A 25235-nucleotide genomic window follows, 5' to 3' on the forward strand; every position below is an offset into this window, starting at 1 on the left:
CACAAAGATAAAGGAAAAAGTATTTTTCTGGAGAATTGTGCAGAAGTGTGATTGGAGGAAATAGGGGTATGATATTGTAATTAATGGAGGGGAATTTTGTAAGGCCTGTTTGTTCAGATTCTTCTCTGTGCCCCTGTGTCTTAAGAGATGAATTAGTTTCTCCTGGGTGTAGGGAGGGCAACTCTGGCTTAAGTGTTTTGTAAAATATTCAGAAGAAGGTTAGAGAATTCTTTTATGGCCTGCTTAAGGGAAGAAGAGCAAGAGAAATGTCAGAGAGACTTTCTTGTTTTGACTGTTTTCTCAGATGCCAAGGTGCCATATTTTTGGGTTAGGATGTCTTGAACCCCATCACCACCTTTTGGATATTATGAGTAATGCTGCTATAAACATTAATGCACAAGTTTTTGTGTAGGTATATATTTTTATCTGTCTTGACACCTAGGAGTTGATTTTCTGGGTCATATGGTAATGGTTTATGAAACTACCAGGCTGTTTTCTAAAACAGCTATACTATTTTACATTCTTACCAGCAACATTTGAGGGTTTCAATATCTCTACATCCTTGCTAACACTTGTTACCTGACTTCAAAAACCTCGTCATCCAAGTGAGTATGAGATGGTATATCATTGCAGTTGTGATTTTCATTGCCTTGATATCTAATAGATATTTTAATCTTTTTTTTTTCTTTTTGGTACTAGGGATTGAACCCAGAGGTGCTTTATCACTGAGCCATAACTTCAACTCTATTTATTTTTCATTTTGAGGCAGGATCTTATTAAATTGCTTAGGACCTTGCTACATTGTTGAGGCTACCCTCAAACTTGCCATCCTCCTGGCTTAGCCTCCTGTGTTGCTGGGATTACATGCATGTGCCACTATACCTGGCCTATTTTTTAAAAAAATCACAATTAGAATATACTTAAAGGAAACAAAGGATACCCTTTGTTGTGAATTTATTTTTAAAAATCATTTTCTATAAAAATGATAACCACTTTCTTATCTATAACATTTTATATAGATAGAAAATTTAGAATTTAGGTTGGGCACAGTGGCACATACCTATAATCCCAGTGGCTTGGGAGGCTGAGGCAGGAGGATTGCAAGTTCAAAGTCAGCTTCAGCAACAGTGAGGCACTAAGCAACTCAGAGAGACCCTATCTCTAAACAAAATACAAAATAGGGCTGGGGATGTGGCTCAGTGGTTGAGTGCCCCTGAGTTGAATCCCCAGTACCAGCCCCCGTCACCCGAAAAAGGCAATTTAAATGCTTGTAAATATAATTTAAGAGGGAGTAGGAGTAGAAAAGGGACAGTTCTTAGTTTGAAACTTCTTTTAGTTTCTTATAAATATTGTATTGACTTCTATAAAGAAAATATTTTAAGGTATCTAATTATATATGCATTCTTTAAAGTCTCAAAAAATTTCTAGAACATGATGAATATAGTGTTCTTTGCTACATTGGTGAAGAGAGTTTATAATTAATTACATAGTGCATTGTATTTTTCAAAGCATTTACTCATGCTTTGTGTTTTGCTTCTCCTTGTAGAGTAGATTGAGGTGATATTAGTTGTATTAACAAATCTAGTTGTCTGAGAGTACTCTCTAATTAGTGAATATTTTAAGAACGTTAATAGAAACCAGGGCATTGGGGAGCCATTGAAATATTTTTTAAAGGGAGGGATGAAGTCAGAAAATAGTAGCAAAAAGAATGTATCTATAAAGTCAAAATAGGGTGGAAAATATTGTTATAGTGAATTTTTATGAGGGAAAACTTGCCAGTTCTTTTCATGGGTTGATTTGCTTAGAATAGTATTGAATGGAATGAAACTCAAGTAAATTAAAAGAATCCTCAGTAGTCTTTTTTTTAATATTGATTTTATTTTTTTAAATACACAGCAATGGAATACATTACAATTCTTATTACACATATAGAGCACAATCTTTCATATCTTTGCATATAAAGTATGTTCACGCCAATTCATTTTTTATATATGTACTTTGTTTTTTTTGCATTACAATTCTTATTACACTTATATACCACAATTTTTCATATCTCTGTTTGTATATAAAATAGGTTGACACCCAATTCGTGTCTTCATACATGTACTTTGGATAATGATGTCCATCACATTCCACCATCCTTGCTAATCCCCTGCCTCCTCCCTTGCCCTCCTTCTCCTCTTCCCTATCTAGAATTCATCTATTCCTCCCATGCCACAATTTTATTCTCTTTTATTGCTGAGTAAAATTCCATTGTGTATATATAGTCTTTAAAGCTTTACTGGTTCAGAGTGTTTTAAAGGCCAATAGCATCTGTTTCCCTGGGAGAGTATTATAAATACAGAACTCTGTGGACTACTCCAGAGTCCTGGATCAGAATGTGCATTTTTTAAAAAAAACATTTAAAAATATTTTTTAGTTATAGATGGACACAATATCTTTATTTATTTTTATGTGGTGCTGAGGATCGAACCCAGTGCTTCACATGTGCGAGGCAGGCACTCTACCACTGAGCTACAGCCCTAACCCCAGAATGTGCCTTTTTAACAAGACATTTGGGTGATTTGCAACCCCTTAAACTTGGAGAAGCACTGTTTTTTTAAAGTGGTTTATTTTGCTTTGATTAACAGATGGAATTTACCTTTTAAACTGTATAGCTTAACTCTTGGAAGAAAGTTTGAAAATTTTAACATGCACAATGAGAAGGGGCTAAATAAAGGCATTGGTCTATATACTGGGTGAGAATTAGTGATTCCAGAGACCTAGAAAATGTCTAAGATTAATATAAAAACAGACATTACTATTGCTGCATATATATACATGACTGTATGACCAGTATGATTCTGCAACCTGTACACTCAGAAAAATGAGAAATTATACCCCATCTGATTCAAATGTATGATATGTCAAGATCATTGAACTGTCATGTGTAACTAATTAAAACAAATAAAAAAATAAAAAAATATATAAAGGTTAAAGTAATAAGGATAATACAGGAAACATTAATGGTGAAATGAAACATTTTAATAGGAATGTGAGTATTCTGTGCTATAAATAGGACACTTTATAAACGAATGTGAAATCACTTGAATAGCCTATATCTTCACCTAACAGATTAGTAAACTTTTTTATAGTGGCTTTGTCTTTTAGATGTTAGCACAGTGATTAATTGTAATGTATATAGTACAGTCTCTCAAATGTATATTTGTTTTGGTGTTTAAATAGTGCAGACACTTGGTTAAAAATCAAAACACAATAAAAAGGTATACAATAAGGTCTGATTCTCACTTCTTCACTATTTGTGTTTCCTTCTAGTAGCTCTTCTGATTCTGACTTGACTGCAAATAAATAACTAGTTATATTAGTTTTTAAATATATTTATAGAGCTTATTTAGTGTAAGCACAAAAAAGTAGCATAGACAATACTGCATTCTGCACCTTTGCTTTCTACTATTGACAGTGTCTCAGCCTTTTTTACATAGAAGGTTTTCTTCATGCTAATATTTTAATAGTTGTATAATATTCCATTTTAGGGTTATTAAAATTTATTTAATTAATTCCTTACTGATGGATATTTATGTTTTAGTCTTTTGCTTGGAATTACTATATAGATAAAAGACATTTCACATGTATGTAAACATACCTATTACATGAATGTACAGAAATAGGATAACTAGGTCAAAGACAAATGTATTTGGTTAGCTATTGCCACAGTGCTCTCCAAGGGGATGTTCCAGTTTATATTTCCAAAATAGTGTTTGAGAGTGATGTTTTCCCTGCACATTGCCAATAGAATGTGATAAAGAAATTTGGATCTTTATTGCTATGGACAGTGAAAATGGTATGTTGGTGGAATTTTTAACTTTCTATGTATTTAAGGGCCATTTATATTTTAGTTTTTGTGACCTTCTTGTTCTTAACTTTTGTCTTTTTAATATATGTGCTGCTGAAATGAGTACACTCTGTCTTTTTCTTTTCTTTTTTTTTCCCTGGTACTGGGGATTGAACCCATGGGCATTTAACTATTGAGCTACATCCCTGGCCTTTTTAATTTTTTAAAAATTTTATTTTGAGAACAAGACCTCTTTAAGTTGCTTAGGGTCTCACTAAGTTTCTGAGGCTGGCTTCAAACTTGGAATCCTGCCTCAACCTCTTAGTCACTGGGATTATAGGCATGTGGCACCATACCCAGCAACTTTTTAAACCATTAAAGTATTGGTTTTCTACTCAGTGATTTCTAAGAGTTCTACATCATGTTGAGAGATGTTATTAGCTTTTTGTTATACATGGAAGTAATTTTCCTTAATCATTTGTTCTCATTGCTTTTCTTATGTGCAGATATTAAATTTGTCAGTCTTTAATTTTATGGCTTCTAAATTTTGAGTCATGAGAGTTTCTTTCTAACCTCAGTATTTTAAAGGATTCACTCATGTTTTCTTCTAGTATTTATTTGATTTCTTTTTTAATATTCAAGTCTTGATCCATTTAGTATTTGTGTTGATGTATAAAGTAACATGGTTTCAACTTTTTTAACACTTGATTTTCCTAACATTTATTGAAAAGACTGTTTTGTCCATACTGATAAGATTCCTTTATCACCTAATAAATTTTGATATGTATTTGGATTTAGTTAATTTTCTATTTTGTTCTATTGGTTTATCTATCCTTAGTCTTGTATTACATTGAGATTTTTAAATATCCGGTAGGTTAGTAATTGTTTATTGATATGTTTTTTCCTGGGTATAATTGTCTATTTTTCAGCATTAACTCAGAATCAACTTGACCAGTTCAAAATAAAACCTAATCGTTACTTTCAATGAGATAACATTAAATCACAAAATCTGATATTTTAATGATGTTGGGGAGAAATGGGTTGCAATTTTAGATAGAGTTTCCAGGGACAGCCTTACTGAAAATATAATAGGCTAGGGATCAGAAAGAGGTAAGGGAGTGAATTGTTAAAGTATTTGGGTAAAAACATTTCCAACAGAGGGAACAAATGTAAAAGTCCTGAGATAGGAATACCTTTGTGTTCTGGGAACAGAAAGGAGTCTAGAATGGTAAGGGAGGGGAAGTGAGAGATTTTGCATCCATTGTAAAAACTTTAATTTTTGGATGAGAAGCATTGGAGAGTTTTGAGCTGAGAAATGATATTAAATTACATTTTTAGGAGAACCCCTCAGGCTACCACATTCATATTAGACTAAAAAGTGGGGATGCAAGGGTAAAATGGGGAAACTAGTTACAAGTTTGTGTATTGTCTGGGCAAAAGAAAATAGAGGCTTAAACAAGAGTGATAGTATTGGAGGTGGTAGAAGGTAGCTGAAATATGAATATCCTTTGTAGGTAGAACTAACATGCACTGGTAGATCTGGGAATGGGGTATGACTAGGAGGCATAAAGAATGTTGAAGAATTTTTTTTTTACCTGGCCATTTCCCATTGAGATGGGGGAAGACTTGGGGAGAAAAAGTTATTCTAGTTTTATATTTGCTTCAGGTGTCCACTTGACATTTAGGAGATGTGGAATTAATTGAAAGAGAATCAGGACTTAAGGGAATAAGTATGAGTTAGAGATATAAATTTTGTCATCAACATATAGATGGTGTTTAAAGTCATGAGATTAGTATTATCAAGAATAAATATAAGCAGAAACAAAGGTTCTGGTATACTCTAAAATTGAGAAGTAAGAGAGATATTGGAGGGATCAGTAAAGGAAACTAAGGAGTGGTCAGAGTTATGATGTTGGGGAGTTAGATGAAAAACCAGAATGTTCTAGAAACCAAGTGAGAACAATTCAAAGAAGAGAGTATTGAATGCTGCCAATAAATCAAATATTTCTTCTTTATTCCTAGTTGTTTTATTTCTTTGATTTATGTGATTATTAGGCTCTTCCTCTGTGTCTTCTTTTGTTTATATGCATGAAGGCTATAGATTTTGTATCCAACTGAGTTCCTATTTAGTATTTTTTCATTGATTATCTTGGAGTTTTGACATACATCTGCAAATTTATTAAATTTTTCCAGTTTTATATCTCTATTTTATCTAATTGCATTGGTTAATATCAATTGTAGTTTACACTTGTCTGTATTAGCTAGTACCTATAAAGTGTTTAAAAGTTGAATAGTGGTAGATAATCTTGTGTATGTCCTGACTTTCATGGAAATACTTTTAGGGTTTTCCCAGCTGTATGTGTATAGGACAAAAAACAAATGATTCATTTTTTTTATTAAAAATACCCTAAATACATGAGTATTCTCAAATGCATTTTCAATATCACTGGAAATGATAATGATTTGTCACCTTAGGTCAAGTAATATGTTTTTTTTAGATTAATAAATACCTAATTTAAACTATATTGAAATTGTAGGACAAAAGGTAGTCACTTGATAAATCTACCCATTGCTGCAATTGTTCTTCTAATTCTGGTCATATTTTCTCACCTGTGCTGAATTCAGGATTCTGTTGTCCCTGTTGTATTTCAAAGGGATTTTAAAGATGTGCAAGTGAAAATTTGGGAATCAAACTCAGAAAAAAAGTTTACATTATTAGGGCATTTTAAACACATAAACAGGGATTTATTCTTTGCATTTTCTTATACTTCACAAAATGCACAAGAATACCAGTCACAATATCTATCTATTCCCAGACTTGATTATTTATAGTCAGACAACGAGGTTTAAATATTACCTTTGATCTCAGATCATATATTTTCTGAATAGTTACTTGTAGTTTATGAAGAGGTAGCAATTATTTTATTGTTTCTTACCTCTCAAAGTAGTATGATTTCTTATCATTTTATTTTACCTGTATCTAGGCTGATTTATTAAATCTGAAGAACAGCGGACAGAATCAAACAGATTTTAGGATGTATCTTCTGTCTATGGTTGGTGCTTTATTGTGACTTTCTTTTTCACACTGAAACACAACTTTTTCATTTTTGATAATATTAGCTACCTCCTCCCTGTTTATACCTTTGCAGACATGTTGGACAGTTCAGGCCTGCCCCTTGTCAGCACCTTTCTCTCCTGTGCCTTTTGCCTGGAGTGACCTTGAGTCAATACCTGCCTGTCCTTATCCTTTGCCTTCCTCAAGTTGTTGCTTAAGTATCACCTTAAATGTGAAGCCTATTCTGACTAGCCTTTTTAAGATCGTAATTCCACCTCTACATTTGTGCTTCGGTTCCTACTTTATTTTTTGTAGTGCACATCACCTTTTAATATTCTATATAATTTACTTACGGATTAGATTTCTGTCCCCTTTCTATTAAAATGTAAACTCTTCAAAGGCAGGATTTTTTCCCCCTGTATTTTCCATATATATTATGTATATGTATGTTTTTACAGATATAGTATATGAAATCATGTATAGTAGGCCTTCCATATCTGCAGTTTCATCCTCTGTTAATCAACTGTGAATTGAAAATATTTTAAAAATTGCATCTTTACCAAACATTTGCAGACCTTTCCCCCATCTTTAATCCCTAAACAATACAGTATAATTACTACTTAAGAATATTTACATTGTATTGGGTATGCAAATAATCTGGAGATCTACTCCTGAAGATGAGGACAGAACTCCTTGGAAATTGGTGCTAGAAGCTTTTAATTCTCGGATACAAAGGAGTCTTGTATGTGTGGACTCCCTTCCACTTTAACATAGAGGTGCTTTCTGTACCTTTTAAAAAGAATTTGGGAGCTAAGCACTCTGCATCTTCAGAACTGCTTCTTTTCCTCTTCCCTGTTTTGCCTTCTAGGTTTGGACCTACCTTAATAGCTTTTGCTGCTTGCTCTTTTGTTTCAAATTCCACAAAGGCAAATCCCTTTGGATCTCCAGTAGATTTATAATGTGGTATACTTATATAAACCACATTGCCACATTTCCCAAATACTCTTTCAATACAGCTGTGATTAACATTTTGGGGAAGTAACTCCTGTGATAATAAAAGTAATGCAAAGCCTAAAGTTTTCAAATTCTATACCTTATTCATGCTAATAAGTTTGTAACCTTAACATAAAAAAAGTCTAGAGATGATTTAAAACATATAGAAGGATATTCATAGGTTATATGTGTGTGCTATATATAAATATATGTAAACATGTCAGTATATGTAAATACGCATACATGCATGCACACACACACACACACACCCACATACACCATTTTACATAAGGGATTCAAGCATCCACAGGTTTTCATATCTGTGAGGGCTATGGAACCAATACCTCAGGATACAATGATATTGAGGGATGACTGTATATATGATATAGATATAGTATCTCTAGTGCCTAAAATAATATTTTATATGTAAGAACTGGTTATATTTTCAGTACCTCAAACAGTATTTGACATATAGAAATTCAAATATCTGTTGAATTAGTGAATAAACTATCTTGAGGAGGTCTTACTTTTAAAGAATTCTTATTTAGTGTTAGAATAAATCTGTTTACTATTTCAAAGATATGTAAATGATTTTTTAACTTATAAAATTAATTTACATTATTTTTCTCCCTCCAGATTCATCGAAGCAAGAACAAATGGAAATTCTTTTTGAAAGATGGTGTTATGTGTTTTGGAGGGAGAGACTATGTATTTGCAAAAGCCATTGGTGATGCAGAGTGGTAAACTTTCTGAGCTCAGTTCATCAGTTTTGTAAACATCACAATATTACATATTGTGAAACTTCCTTTTATTTTAAATATAGTCCATCAAGAGCTGATCACATTTTAATTCACTATATGGAATTTAATAAACTTCTAATTCAGATGCAGATGCAAATATGCAATTTTATATTTATTTTGTTTTGTTTTAAAGTGCCCCCCCCCATTATCTATACTGTTATGTCTTATTTCTTTTTTTTAATACCTTTATTTTATTTAGTGTTTTTTTTTTTTTTAATGTAGTGCTGTGGATGGAACTCAGTGCCTCACACGTACTAGGCAAGCACTCTACCACTGAGCTATAACCACAACCCTGTCATGTTTCTCTTTTTTCTTTTTTTGTAGTTGTCGATGGACAGATTATTTTATTTATTTTTATGTGGTGCTAAGGATCAAACTCAGTGTCTCACACTTGCTAGGCAAGCGCTCTGCCACTGAGCTACAGCCCCAGCCCCCTTGTCATATTTCTTTTTTGAAGTAACATTTAAATCAGATTCCAGTGCCTCTTCATATAAAGTCAATATCAATTGTTAGATTGGAGTAGTTTACTTTCTACTCTTTTGTTTTCTTCTTCCTAAGTCCACCTGGTCACTCTGTATTTTCTTTAGGCAAACCTTATTGTAAATTAAGCCCTAGATTAATTGACAAGATATCCTACCGAGGAACTAGGATTTAAAATTTCACTTTGCTTCAGTGATTTTTTAAAAATAATACATTGTAAGTACTATTGTATCAGTCTTCTTTATGTAGCACATTGTATTATTAGGAAAAAAAAGTCACAGTAGTCCCACTTGTGTCTCTGCATGTCTTCATGCCCCTCATCTTTTAAAAATGAAAAAAAAATCAATTTTAAAGTAGGCTTACCACAAAACAAAGTCCAATAATAAATATCCTTGTATGATAATATAACTGGTGATAATTTTGGTAGTGACTAGAAAAAATTAGGATTTCACCAAATTATTTTGGATCTCATACCCATTTATTAGCTCAGATAATGTTAAAAAGACTTCTAATTTTTGAGAAGTTATCTAAACCAGTGATTTGCAATTTTTTTTTGGCCAGGATCCACACTAAGAAATGTACTTTGACAACATGGTATATATTTGAATGCATATTGACACTCAAGACACGAATGAAACAAGTTTCAGAAAATCATGATTGCCTTTAGCATGATGGCCTTCTACATTAGCTGATTCCATTCTGCCTTATTTTTTTAAACCTGATGATCTCAACCAAGTTGGTCTCATTACTTGCAGTTAAAAACCTTTTTTTTTTTTTTTGGCACGCTGATAATCATATCTTTATTATTCAGTATGATTATGATAATATAGAGGATTCAGTTCTTAACAAATTCATCTAGTATTTTATTGCATTTTTGATTAAGATGTATTAATTATGCCTATTAATAGGGTTTAGTGTGATATTTCAGTATATGCATACAGTGTGAAGTGATCAAATTCACCCTCCCTGTATCCCCCTCCCGTGCCCTGCTTGCTCATCAACCTCTAATAATCACTATTCCACATTCAGGTTGGCCTTTTTTTTTTTTTTTTTTTTTTTTAAACTAACACATATGAGAAAGATTTTTAACCTATGTGGTAAAGATAATGTGAGATAAATCTCCATCTACTTTAGAAGAGAAAATTATTCTTTGAACCCTGTAAAGTTGAGAGATTTTATCTGAGACTTCACTTTGCTATTATATGAATTTTAGGAACCTCTGCATCATGTCCAAGATAAACATTTCTTATTGTATTTTATAACAAAATACTATAAAGTTAGTTTCTAAGTTGTTATAAAGACAGTGCCTTGGTAAATGTTGTCTTTTACTTTTTATAAGTAAAGTGTCTTTTGTAGAGGTTACAGTTTGCTATGTTAAAGGAGGTTTGTGTAAGTATCATGTATCTAATTCCTGTGCCAGCACCCTTTGAGAATTTCTCAATTTTTTTTCTCATACTCAGCATCCTATGGTGATTTCTTAACATACTTTCTATCTCCCTTTAGACCAAGAAGATCTTGTTGATTTTGCATAGAATTAGTCTCTTGGACTGACTAACTGACCTTGCTTCCTTTACCTATTTTATTCAATGTGCAGAATACCCTAATCAGTGCTATAATATGTATAAATAATCATCTACAGCTCAGACTTCATACAGCATTAGGATTCTAATTCTAACTGCTGTACTCAGTTTAAATCATTTATATTGTGCTGGAAAATAATAACTATAGAATGAATAGTGTTTTAGTCAGCTTTTTCATTGTCATGACTAAAGGTCCTGACCAGCACAATTATAGAGGAGGAAGAGTTTATTTGAGGGCTCACAGTTTCAGAGGTTTTAGTCCATAGAGGGCTGGCTCTATTTCTTGGGGCTCGAGATGAGGCTGAACATCATGGCAGAGTGTGTGGCAGAGGGATTCAGATCATATTCTGGTGATCAAGAAGCAGAGAGAGAGACTCTACTCTCGAGATACAGAATATATATCCCATAGCCACATCCTAATTCCCACCTTCTTCAGCCACACCTTACCACTCCAGTTACCACTGAGTTAATCCCTACAGGGGATTATTTCACTAATTGGGTTAAGACTTTCACAACCCAATCATTTTTTCATTTGAAGTATCTTGCATTGTCTAACACATGTGTTTTTGAGGGACACCTTACATGCAAACCATAACAAACAGCAACAGTTAATTGGGACAGTAAGCAGGGGATTTAATAGAAGATTTTATTTGATTTATGCTAGTAGGTTAATATTATGCTGTTTTCCATGTAAATATACTCTAGGCAAGGTGGGAACTTTGTGTTTTATAACTAGAAAATTAAATGGTAAGTTGGAAGCCTATGGCAATAACTCTTGGGGAAAAATATGTTAATTAAAATTAGAGTACTTCTATCTTATGCATAGGGAATATGTTTCAAGACCCCCAGTGGATGCTTAAAACTGCAGATAGTACCAAACCCTGTATAAACTGTTTTTATCGCTATGTGTTGTTCATTGTTGCCGTATAACACCTAAGTTAATCTTTCCTTTCATGTTTTATGTTCTGATGTCTCCTTTGCATCACTATTCTTGCATTTTGGGGTCATCATTAAATAAAAAAAGGTTTACTTGAATATAGGCATTGTGATATCATGCCAGTCAAACTGATAATCCAGACTGCTACTAAATAACAAATGGTATGTGGGGTGTTCAGTGTGGATATTCTGGATAAAAGGATGATTCAGATGGGTCGGATTGAGTATGATATGAGATTTCACCACAGCACACAATTTAAAACTTGTGAAATTTTCATTTCTGGAATTTTTCACTTTATATTTTTTGCCTGTGGTTGATTGTGGATAGCTGAAACCATGGAAAGTGAAAACAGTGGGGATACTTTGAAGAAAAGATTATTTCTAATTATGAACAAATTTATTGAAATCATTATGAGATTCTTAATTTACATTCTTTTTTAATATTTATTTTTTTAGTTGTAGTTGGACACAATACCTTTATTTTATTTATTTATCTTTAAGTGGTGCTGAGGATCAAACCCAGGGCCTTGCACGTGCCAGGTGAGTGCTTTGCTGCTGAGCCACAACACCAGCTCTTAATTTACATTCTTGAAGAAGCTAAAAACAGACCCTTTACAACAAATGTAATAAATGGAGTACAAAACACCAATACATTTTAAAGCTATTTATAATTTTGCATGATTGATTCCAAATTGATTAACCCTTTAAGCCATTTTACAACCTACCGATAATAATATTCAACATCGTAAAAAATTCAAGGCCGAAATATAAATCCATTAAGCATCTGATTTTTTCTATAATTTAGGTTTGAGAGATTATATAGCATAAGAATACACACACTGTCTATGGGACTATCACATACAAGAAATGCTTCTTGACAAGGGACAGTTTTATACTTCAGTTACAAAAGTGAATCAGCTTAAAAAATTATTAATCTGAGTGAGTAACTCATTGGTAAAGCATTTGCTTAACATGAGCGCAAACCTGGATCCAATCCCTAACACCACAAAGAAGAAAAAATTCAATCAACTATTCTGTGTAAGGTTTCACAGAGTAGTTGAAGGATAAATATAGTGGGAGAAACAAAGTTGTAAAAGAGACAAGTGTATCACTAAAGAAATTTGTAACAGTTGAAATAAGGATGGGCTTGTAAACATAATTAGTAAATCACAGTATAGGGTAGAAGCAAATGAGTGATATGGATGGCAAGTGCCATGGAGTCCAAAGAGAGAGACTGTTGTAGATTATATATTTATTATTTGTACCCTATTTTATTGCACATAAGAGGTTCTTGACTATAGTGGATTAGTAAGGGAGTGGATTAAGGAGAATTTGATAAAGAAGATAAACCCATAGTTGGAACTTTAAAGGAAGCAGAATAGAGGAACAGATAAGGAATAAATTATTCATGTGATAAGTATAGGGAGTAAATATATATGGCATGACTAGGGAAAAGTAACTGGAACAATTTGCTACATGTGGAAAAAACAGGAGAAAAAGTGAGCAGATCTGAGGATGGATTCTAGAGCTCTCTGAATATTAGTCTAGGAGCTGAAACTTAAATTTACAGGTACTGATGCAGTGCTTAGAAATTTTGTGCAGCCATGTAATAAGATGAAGAAGAATTTTAGGAAGATTGAGTAGTGAGGGTGAGAGTGTGGACATGAGAAAGATTGATATGAATAAAAATTAGGGATATGGTAGTATGTTGGAGGAAGGGACAATGGCCTGAGGTATGGGCATGGCACTAGGAATACAAAATTAAGAATTGGTTTGAAGACAATTCAGAGGAATAGCTGGTAATTCCTAAAGATGAAAGGATATGGGAAGGAGAAAGAGGGAGACAGTGGACTATTATTCCATATGTTAAAACTTAAATTATAATGTAGTAATGGTCATTATTTGTTCAAAAGGTCATGAAAGGTATTTTCAGAGTATATGTATGATGACTTTGGGCTCAAACTATTTAACAGTGGGTAAGTTAGTTATATTAAGATTCTCCATCAGAATAGATTTAATTTTTCATTATTTTGCTTTCTGCTTTTTAAAAATTTTTCACTCAGTTGTTTTGATTCTGGGATTTATTATGAATAAAATGTGTATATGTAGTTAAATAGCAACATGATGAATTGGTATTCTGCCATATTGCTGAGACAAATTCTAAAACACTAGCTTACAAGAGAGAGGACTACATCTGAATAAAGTAACTGTTATGGAGTTGAAAAGTCAGAAATGTGAAAAACCCATTATAGAGAAGAGATTTTATAAAGTTTATAGTCTTTTTAAATTTTTATTTGAATCACATTATAAGTAGTAGCACAAGGATTGAAAGAAAACTAGATGTGTTGAGTCTAGTTATGTTTAGATATATATTTAATGAAATGTTGAAGAGCTGAAATCTGGAAATATCCCAGATATCCATTGACACAGCCACTGGAATACTAATAAGTATTGAAAAGGAATGAGCTGATTCATCAGTAACAGGAATGAATAGCAAAAACATTATGTTGGGTTAAAGAAGAATATACAAGAACATAAACTGTATGAGTCCATTATATGAAGTTCTAGAATAGGCAAAACTAATCTATAGGAACAAAAATCAGATTCATCAGTACCTTTAAGAGAGGGGATGAGGAACTGATTGGGAAGGGAGGTGGGGGAACTTTCTGACGGTGATACTGTTCTGTGTCTTCATAGAGATGTATGCATTTCCCAAAACTTTTTAAATGGTATATTTAAGATTTGTCCATGTCACCTAAAAAATTCATATGTGAATTTTACCTAAAAAAAAAAAAACAAAATAAATACTGAACTTTTGTGAGTATGAGTACAGAAATTTTAGGACTGACAATTACTGAAGTCTTCTGCAAATTACTTTGAAATCCATAAAAAATAAACTCTTCTGGGAAGATGAAAATGTTTTGTATCTGTGCTGCCCAGTATAGAAATTACTAGTCATATGTGCTCATAAAGCTTTTAAAATGTGGTTAGTGCAACTGAGAAACTACAATTGTCATGTAACCTTAATTTAGCCACACATGGCTAGTGGCTAGCAGATTGCATAGTGCAATCTCTTGAGTGTGGCTTTCTAACTATTTTGGGTAAAAAAAGACCAATTACTTTAAATTTCCAATCTGTTATGCACTATTGTTTTTATACAGTGAAATAAAAATTAAAAAACTAAAATGAAAAAAATCAAAGACATGTAAAATACCATCTTAATTTTTCTTAATATTAGGTTTAACAATTTAATCACTCTTGTCAAAATTGTTATAAAATTTCTAAGCTGCCTCTATATTTTATATCATCATATATCAATGACAAATAGTTCCCAGATTGGCAATGGTCATGGATCACAATTTGAACTAGGCAAAAGTCTCTTGATCAACATACCTAAGAATAAATAATTTTCTAAAACCAGCTCTTTATAGTAAAGTTACTGGTTCAGGTAATTTTTTTTCAGACTTAAGTATAATTCAGTAATGCAGTTACTTATGTAATAGTTAACACTCTTTGTAGCAAGTCTTATCTAGGACAGCTGAGTATTGACAGTGCAATGTGGACAACTTCAAGGTCGACTGAGAAGGCTTATTTGATCCAGGGAAGCCATTTTTGCAGTTGGAGGTATAAGCAGAAAATTCCTTCCTTCTATAAAGTTCAGCCCGATGTTTACAGCAGCCAAATTTGCTCAGCAACAGAAAGAAATCCCTTCGGAATGCCTTTGTGAAAATTGCGTATAGAAATGGGTTGGCACAAGAATTGACAGGATAAAAAAGAACCAGTAAAACTTTAGAGTTGGTGACTGTGATAAGGGGAACTTTGAAGGCAGCTGAGATGGCAAAAAAAGAGATAGGTGCCATGCAGGTAAAGTCAGTGAAGATGAGGATTGCCATTTTCTTAGCAATCTTTGTATCTTTGTTGGTAGCCATCAGCTCTGGATTTTGAACTGCAAAATAAATTTTAATGTAGCAAGCACAAATGATGATGAAGGCTACCACGTTGAGTATCAGGATAGTTAATATGTAGACTTGCGAGAGAGTGGTTTCCACATCCATGGGGAGGCAGATGCTGACCTTCATGTAATTGCTGACACCCATGAGGGGCAACATAGCAATCAGAGTAGAAAAGAGCCATCCTCCAAGCATAATTGGAATGGCATGTCTCAATCGAAGCTTTTGGTCCAGCTGAACAGCATAGGTGATGGTGTGCCATCTTTCTATAGTGATGACTGTAAGGGTGTAGACTGAAAGTTCGCTTGCAAATACTGTGAAAAAGCCAGCAGCACTACATCCACTCCCTGTTTGCCAATCTATGGCATGATTATAGTACTGGCCTTTTGTCTGGGAATCAACTGAGGCAATGAGGAGCAGATAGAGCCCCATGCAAAAGTCTGCAAAGGAGAGATTGCACATAAGAAAACGAGGCACTGTCAGTTTATAACGACTGGTCAGGAGAACAAAAAGGACAGTCAAGTTTCCCATGATGGCCAGAATATTAATCAGCCAAATCAGAACTCTAAGGAAGTCATAGCCCATAATATCTTCACAGGGGTTAAAAGCATCTGGTTCAGGAGCACATCGGAGAGTCTTTGGCAAGCAGAAACCATAATCATAGTCCCAGCCACTCAGTTCACTCTCAGCAAAGATGGCAGAATAACTGTAAGAACAATATTGGCTTGATGTAAACTTAAAGAGATGTTTTTATGATTCTGAGTATTGAAAAAAGTTCAAGAATCATCCTTATTGTGTTTTTAAAGCCTAAGAAACAAGAGAAAAAGACACAGCAGCCTCAGCCTTACATTTATTTGTTAGATTATCTGATTTGATAGAGTTCTTTAAGAAGGGAATGAAAAACCAATTAGACTATATTTTGTATGTGTGTGTGTGTGTCACATTGATGCAAAGACTTAATGAAACTGTTTATACAGGATGATTTTCTTTGGAAAACAAATTTAGAGGCATAATATATACTTTGCTAAATCTAAAATAATCCTTTCTTGGCATTTTCTTAGCTATTTATCTCATTTAGTTGCCAACCAAACTGCTACCAAGCTGTTTGTAGTAGCCCACAAATGGGATAGGAAGGCTTGCAGTTTTAAAATCATCAGCTACCAGTGGACTTGTTTGACCTTAAGTCCCTGGCTAATAAAAATGAGGAATAGAAACCAAGGACAGATTACTAAAAACCTAAGAGAAGAGGATGAATAGTCATGGACAAAAGGAAAAAGTAGTGAAAATAGACATTTCTTAGGAATATGAGGCAAAGACTCTTCCTAGTGAAGGGACAGTTTTACTTCTGCCACTCCATTCCAACCCCATTGCGAATCCTCTCATGTTTTCATCCTCTCTCTTGGGGCAGTTACATTGCTTTTCTTCTTGACATCCTTTCTCCAATTTTAGCTCTCCCCATTCAAACCTGTATATTCCTCTTGGAATGACCTTTTCTAAGTTTTCTTCAAGGTTTGGGTCTAAATTACTTCGTTGGTTGGGTCCTGCCTACTTCTTCAGTCTCATTTCTGAGAAGCAGAAGTGCTGTACAATACAGAGCATGGTCTCTGAAGGAACACTGCCAGGGTTCAGGCCTGGCATAGCAGCCTCCAGGCTGCAGACAACCTAGAAAGTTAATTAACATCTCTGTGCCCCAAGTCCTTCATTTGCCAAATAGAGATAATAATCATACCTTATTTATTGGGGCTATGCTAAGAATTAAGTGCATTAAGATATGTATAATGTTTAGAAAAATTATTGACATAATACCAGGAATTCCAGTAGTTATCACTTGCAAATCTCCCATGCACTTTTGGTCACATGAGACTACTTGTAAGTCTCTGAATGAAGCAGTTCTATTGTTCATTCCTTTGTCTTCATATGTGTTGTTTCTTCTGCCTGGAATTTTTTTCCTCTCTGGTGATTTCCTCCTCATTCTTAAAGCCAAGTTCCTCTATAATGTCTTTCTTGATTCTCCTCCCCAAGGAGTTTGTTATCTTTTCTCTCTGCTAGGTTGCACTTAGTACTATTGGAGTTATCAAAACATTGCAGAGATGATACATGTCTGTCTTTAATAGTCTCTTAGTTTCTAGAAGACAGGGGACTCAGGTCTTATTTATTTCTGAAATAACAGTGTTTAGCCAGTTTTGGCTCAGAGTGTCCTTTCAATAAATATAGAGTGAATAAATCTAAAGCACAACAATCCTGGCTCTGAAAGGAATTGATAGGGTACAGGGACAATGAACATATCCTGCATGATGCGTGTGGGCTCAAGTCTTTTCTTTGATCACACTTTCCTAATATAAGCTTGAGAACTGGAAAAGCAGGTGTAATTTTTCTGTGAAGACCATTACAAATATGTATTTCACCTTGGGGTCTCTCAAATTAGTAGTATTTTTCTCTTTGAACTTCTTATGTTCTGTATTAGGAGTATGTGTCTAATTTAGTGAGTGGTTGAAATAATATATTTGAGGAATATAATACTGAAGGAGGAAAAAAAATAAAAAATGTTCTCTGAAAAGATCATGGAGACCGGTTTGGAACTACAGAAGGGCTGCTTTATACAGAAGGCTGCACAGAAACCTTATCTGTTTTATTATTAAATATCTTTAAAAACAACACATTTATTTTTCTTCATATGACAGGCATCAACATAATTATGTTTAATCTCTAAAGAGAAAAGATTGTTATAAAGAACTATTAAAATTAGTGTTAGGTCCTTACGTACTATCTCATTGAGTCTTCCTTTTATTAGTGAGTGACTTACCGGAGGTCCCTCTGAGGACCATGGCAGCATGGAGTTTCCACATCCACTGTCCAGAGGCCCTTGCTCTACACCTCACTATCTGTTAGTGTTTTTCAAAGTGTGGTCCTTGGACCACCTACATCAGAATCACTAGGACGTTTGTTAAACTGCAGATTCCTAGCTTCACTCCATGCGATTCAAAATTTCTAGAGACAGAGCCCAGAAATCTGCAATTTAAGCAGGTTCTTTGGATGATTCATATAAAATACAGGCCAAAAATCAGGTAAAAATGTTTCAACTCTTGCTGTCTTGATTGCCTTTACTCCTTTCCCCTAATCAAAACTACTTCAGCTGCTAGAAGAAATAATTTAAAATTTCTAAAAATTCTGGCATGATTTCTGAATAAATTAAAATCAATAAAAGGTTCAACATGTTCCCTTCCCCCTTTCTCCTTGGTCCTTTGTCCTTTCTTCTTTTGCCCTACCTGTCATATGTCTAGTAGTTTTTCTCCTTAGCGATTTGTCTTCAAACCAAATACCCACCTGCTTCTACTAACAAGTGTGTCCAGGGATGGCTCCTGAGGGAAGCCTGTTGCCTATTGAGAAGCCCAGCAGAGAACTGTGCTTAATACTGGAGGCTATGACAGGGAATGTTAGTGGCTCACAGGGACCCAGTTAGAGGAGGCAGGAAACAGTAGCACTACTGTTCCAGTTAAAATTAAGAAAGAAAGGGAAAAGGTGGGAATTTTAGGACAGTGGGGTCAGCCACAGCAGTGAGAGTACCAATTTTATCTTGGAAGAACTGATAAGGCTTAGTGGCTGGCTTTAGACCCCAGAGACTAGCTCTCTGGTGGGAAATGGGAGGTAGGGGATTTATCATTAAAAATGTTTTCACAGGGAGCCATTTAACTTAGATTATGTATGAACGTTGTGTAATTTTGGGGATGTTAGAGATTAGGGGATTTGTCTTAAAGCAGCATTAGCATAGTAAATTTGAGGTTGCATGCTTATTTGGGAAACCTTGGGGTGGGGGCTGATGAAGATTATTGAGTGTGGGTTAGAGTTTCTCTTCCCCCTACAAAACATCCCTTTGTGCCACCATTGACTGAACCCAGAAATGGTTTCCCATTGATGAGTATAAAGCCATGTGTTTGCCAGAGAGTCATGTGGAAGGTGAGTGGTATTGAGAAGAGAAGGACCGGTGGAGGAAAGAAACACGGGAGGACAGAGTGTCAGACCCAAATGAAAGGAAACGAAGGAGACGGAATAATAAGAATAATACCTATGCTGATGCTATCACATTCTTTTACAACTCCTATCACTCTTATGGTTCTAAAAGCCAAATGGTATTTATGCTGCTTCTTATAGATGAAGGCAAAAGTCTCAAAAAGAAATTTATTGTTCAGCAGTCCCCCCGCATTGCAGGAACATTACTGTCAAACTCTGAGGAACCCTGAAGCTCAGGCCTTCCCCACACGGCCCTGCTGCCTCTGTGTAACTCAGAGATTAATGAGGGTGGAGGAGAGAAGAGAAAAATAATAGAAATTGGCAAGGTCTCTTAGAGGGGCACCTGGTTTTGTCTAAGGACACATGGGAGGACTAATAATATTTCTAAATCTCACTAAATGTGGCATAGGGACACTGGGATTATCTTTTGAAGCGTGCTCTTTTACAATTGAAGGTAAGTGAAATGCCAAGGTAGCCAGTATTTAAAGCAGGAAAAACGTTAAAAATTAGTAGAATGGAAATGTAGCTCCTGTCCAGTGTATGATGGTGATGGCATTATGATTAATTTAATGCTTAGGGGTATAGTGGTCAAGGTAGCCCAAGTCCCTTTGAAAGGAATTGGTTACTTTCAAAAGCTATGTCTGCAATCAGTTTACCTTTGTGGAATGCTGACCATGTGGCTATTGAAAATTCCTACAAATGAAACTTATTATTTAGATCAGCCTTTAGTGATATCCAAATACCTGAAAATAAAACTAATTTTTAAAAATTTAAATTTAAATGTAGAATGAACATTCAGGTACATTTTAAAAATAGGCTTCTTAAAAACCATTTGAGATACCTGTACAACTAGATGCTACTTGCAAAAAGAATTTTCCATTTTAAACAATTAAAAAATATCTTGCAAACATACCTTAACCAATACTTTTATCAAAAGAAAGTCGTTGGTACTGATAATAATAAGGTGCACACAGAGTAAGACATGGCTTCCTGAGTTTCTTTGCATGCAAATACTTACAGTGTTTCATTATTTGGTTTTCTTACTGTGCTTTCACATTGTTTGGAAAAATTTTCAAAAATGGAAAATGAAAAATTCTGTCTGAAAGAGAAGAAGTAAAAAAAAAAAAGCAATTGAGCTTTTGGTTTTTAAACTAAACCTAATCATGTCTATTTATGCTTTGTTCATCCAAATTCTTTACCTAATACACCAGGGGACATTTTCTGCACCATTGTCCTAACTGAAATGTTTCCTGAGGAGAGAGTAAAGCCTTCTGAGTTGTCATTAGCGCTCCTCCAGTTTAGATAGAATGCTTCTGAATGCTAAATGTTTTGTGTGGGCTCTAGAGATGAAAACTCTTAAAATTGTCATAGTGAATCAAGTTTTCTTTTTTAATGCTTATTAAAAGCTACCTTGATGGTCTATTAAAGTTTGCTACTTACTAACTCTCCTGTCCATATTGGCCTTGATTAATAATCATTCAGAGTTTATGACTTTGAATTATAACAGAGACTCTTCTTGTAAGGATTTGAAGATGTTTGACGTGACAGTACAATGTGACTTTTAGTTTTTTTTTTTTGCTTATGGGCAGAAACCTATGTGGATGCTGCCTGTGCTTCCATCTTCACCTCTAAGAAGTTTAGCTTATGGAAAGGGGAGAAATGCCAAGAAAACCAAAGAAAGTATGTAAAATTGCCTAAGGGAGTATTTACCTAGGGATGAAACCTATGGCAGGGATAAAAATGAATGAAGAGTTGGGAGAAAGGAGAGCAGACTCCAAGAGCCTCAGCTTTCACTGAGGAAGAAGGAGAAAGGCTGTACAATTACAAGGCTGTCCTTGTAATTCTAATCAAGAAAGGCTGGACATTTCTCTTGAGTTGTTCTTCTGCAATATCAATGAGACAGTTCCTTGTAGAAATAACTTTGTACAAAAGCAGAAAGTTGGGGAGTATGTCAGAATTATTTGATGTACCAGACTTTCAAAAATTAATCAACTTGTTATTTTGGGTTATGATTGTAAATTCTTAAAATGTATCAAATATGGAGGGGGGATGGTGGATGGATTCACATGTTGGCTTTGAGTATCTGACACTGAGAGCTCTTTTGTGGAAACAAATCCACAGTTAACAAGATATGTGCTTGTTCTTGGTCTTAAAATAATAATACTAGGTACTGTTCACTCCCATCTTCTTTAAAGTTTTAATTATAGATACCAAAGAAGTCTTGGGAGCCATCTGCCCAGGCAGCTATGTGAGTTGTCCAGGCAGAGGGATGACTCAAAGTTTGTACCAACATCTCATAGGCCCTACTTGAGGCTCTCCATCCTCACTAGTATCTAAGGCTTTAAGCTTTAGGGTCACAGAAGGAGTTAGTTAAAGCTTGTAATTCTAATCAAGACAATCTCTCTGTAAGTACGTTCCCATCTTACCTTGATGCTGGTCCATAATTGTGCAATCCTCCCCCCACCAGAAATAGTCTCTTTCATCTACTGTAATAGAAGTCTTAAAGTTTTACAATTTATTAATTTCAGAAGGGATGTAGCCTCTACACCACATAGTGTAGGTATCCAGAATCAGCTTTACCATACCTCAGCATCTCTATTTTCTCTAAACTGGTCACTCACCAGCTTTGGTAACCTTCAGCCCATCCTTCACCCTGCTTGCCAGGGTGATATTTTGTGAAAGCAAATTTGAGTAATCTTGCTTTAAATTCTTTATGCCCTTCTATCCTCTAGACAACTTTGGCTGGCGCTCAGAACCCATCATGGCCCAATTCTCAATGGCTTCTCTCCTGACACATTTTCCTCCACACACCCATAAGTCTTCTTGTTCTGCTTTTTCTGAATGACATTCATCTAGTGTCTCATGTGTTTGTACTTTTATATGACAAATTCCATCTTCTTGGCATGCTTTCCCCCACATCTGCTCTCCACAGCTCAGCACAAATCACCTCCCTTAGGAAGCCTTCCTTAAACCCTGCTACCATTTAGAAATTGTTCTTCTGTGCATTCTGCTTTGTTCTCAACTATGTTATAACATCTGCTATATTCTGTGTAGATATTGGGTTACTTGTGTGTTGCCCTATACTCTGAAAGTTGGACTGAACTCTTACTCATCTTTTCATCTTCAGACCTGGCCCAGTGTTTAGAACACAGTAAGTGCTCAATTAATGTTAATTGAAGCTCAGTTAGTGGTGTATAACTTTGAACACTGCAAGTGTTTTGTCTTCTCAGCTCAGTTTACCTATGCAAAGCACACATAATACATGCTGGTTATAAATAAAGAAGTTGAATCCAAACAAAACCAGCAGCAGCCTGGTGTCACTGTCTCAGTGCCTTATTAATTGATTGAGAATATTTTCATAGGCTGCAGTAATAATCCTTCAGGTGAGTGGTCCCCCCTCCAACATTCGTGAGTTGTGTCCCATTAGTGGATCTTGAAAACAATAGAATGCATCATGACTGGTAGTAAAAACAAACATGAAATAGAATGGAGAAAGTATCAGAATATGTCACATATTTAAAAGTTACATATTGCTTTGATTTGTTTTATTTCAGTTACATATGTAATAAGTGTATTGGCTTCAATGCAAAAAAGGTATCTTTTTTTTACTATGAGTCTCAGTCAAAAAAAAAAAAATCTGGAAAACAACCCTCTAAAGGAGAGAATGAAATCTTACCATCTTGTCCCTCATTCTGGAGTGAACCAAATCAGTAAGATGCAGTTTACTGGACATAAACTAGCCAGGAGCGCATGCCCTGTCTGTTTGCATGCTACATTAATCCTTAGGGAATTTGGCTTTCTTTTTGAAATGAATGATGCTCTTCAGTGAGAAATAACTTTAAAAAACCCCTTCTATAGTTTTTTTTGGTCCATATTTACTAAAGAATAAGATATTAGCTAATTTTTACTCTTCTTAGCCTACTCCCCCATTTCTTTAAAAATGATGCTCTCTGATGAGGATTGGAACTAATTGATCTTTGAGATGCTGGTTTTATACTTTATTTTGTAATTGCTAAAGTAGGCTATCATTCAATTAGCCCAGAATTAACCACTGAGGTTTTGTGGTTACAGGGTCAGTAAGTGATTTGGCAGCACTTTTTTTTTTTTTTTTTTTTGTACCAGGGATTGAACCCAGGGATGTTTAACCACTGAGCTACATTCCCAGTCCATTCCCAGTCCTTTTTATTTTTTATTTTGAGACAGGGTATTGCTAAGTTGCTTAGGGCCTTGCTAAGTTGCTGAGGCTGGCTTTGAACTTGTGATCCTGCTGCTTCAGCCTACCAAGATGATGTCTGGTGTGTGCCACCATGCCTGGATGTCACCATTTTTTTTGTGAGAAAACAGGGGAGCTCATTTTCTTCTGTATCTGAGAGTGACCCTGTGATTATGGAATTGGCCTGGAAGGCAGGGAGTAAAAGTAGAGAGAGATCCCCATTAGTTGACTATCTTGAGAACTGAGTCTCTGCCACATGGTTTGGCTTTACATTTTGTTTTTTACTTACTCTTAATTTTTTTTTTTTAAATTTTAGTTGTAGATGGACACAATGCGTTTATTTTACTTATTTATTTTTATGTTGGTACTGAGGATCGAACATAGTGCCTCATGTGTACTAGGCAAGTGCTCCACCTCTGACCTGCAACCCCAGCCCTACTTACTCTTTGGTTGGCAAGTTCCTAAAGGCACAGCAGTGGCTGGGGTAAGTCAGTGTGGCATCCAGGAGATTGGTGAATTTTTCTCTCGATGGCAATTTTTTTAGATAATAGGATGATGTGGCAATTAGCGTCTGAATGGACTCCAGGCCATAGCTTGGCAGGGCCTGTAATTTGGTGGAAGAAATATCCCTGAACAATAAAGAAGGAAAACGTTTTTATTTATTTATTTTATACATTTTATTCAGAGAACGAAACCTCCCCTCAATAGTCTGTCATTCTAAGTTATTAGAACTCTTTTCTCCATTTTTGTTTTTCCTTTACTTCTCTTAGTTAACCTCATTAAGATCTGAATTCAAAACAGTCATTCCATGGGTTTTTTCCCTTCATGTGCACCCCATTATTCTTTTCACGATTGAGTGTAACTCCTTGTACCTGCCTTGAATCTTCCCTCTCTAGATTCCCTTCTCCCATTCTCTTTCTCCCTTCTTCACTTAGTAGAAGTGAAATAACTACTTGCTTTCTGAGAGAGTGGGCACATGCAGTGACATCAGCTTTTGTGCTCATTCCTGGGGTAAATATTCAGGACTTTGATGCCTTTGATTGATCAAGCCCTGCAGGAGAGGTTTTCATGAAACCTAGGCTGGCTACCTCATTAACAGCCGCCTTGTGGCATTTACCATCATCTGCCTGGGAAACTGAATATTTTCTAGTGGCAGGCTGGATGCATCTATCCTTAGTAAGCAAACACTTCTGCCACGTAAGCAGAGCTGTGTGGAAGGAAGTCAGGCTCTGCAAATAACCTGAACTCTTCAGTTTTACTAGATTTGAGGACATGTCCAAGAAAATAGCAAACATGTAAAAAATCAGGAAGAAGAGGAGTCAGTGGGGATTCAAAAATTCTGCTCATCTTCTAAATACTTGCTACTGGTGCCCCTTGAGACTTCCAGC

The 25235-nt window shown here is 35.0% G+C and overlaps 2 protein-coding genes across 2 annotated transcripts in view; one reads left to right on the forward strand and one right to left on the reverse strand.

Moving 5' to 3' along the window:
- The window catches only part of Gtf2a1l (general transcription factor IIA subunit 1 like), a 49444-nt gene extending 40820 nt beyond the window's left edge, over positions 1-8624 (forward strand). Inside the window, exon 8 of the mRNA XM_076832680.1 lies at positions 8517-8624. Within this exon, the coding sequence (XP_076688795.1) occupies positions 8517-8624 (108 nt within the window). The remainder of the gene's footprint in view (positions 1-8516) is intronic.
- Positions 8625-15179: 6555 nt separating this feature from the next.
- Lhcgr (luteinizing hormone/choriogonadotropin receptor) overlaps positions 15180-25235 on the reverse strand; it is a 53980-nt gene continuing 43924 nt past the window's right edge. The window contains exons 9-11 of the mRNA XM_076833462.1: positions 24291-24476; positions 20653-20733; positions 15180-16332 (exon numbers count right to left, since the gene is read on the reverse strand). Of these exons, the coding sequence (XP_076689577.1) occupies positions 15180-16332; positions 20653-20733; positions 24291-24476 (1420 nt within the window). The remainder of the gene's footprint in view (positions 16333-20652; positions 20734-24290; positions 24477-25235) is intronic.

The sequence above is a fragment of the Callospermophilus lateralis genome, chromosome 14, assembly GCF_048772815.1.
Source record: "Callospermophilus lateralis isolate mCalLat2 chromosome 14, mCalLat2.hap1, whole genome shotgun sequence".
In the NCBI taxonomy this organism is placed as follows: domain Eukaryota; kingdom Metazoa; phylum Chordata; class Mammalia; order Rodentia; family Sciuridae; genus Callospermophilus; species Callospermophilus lateralis.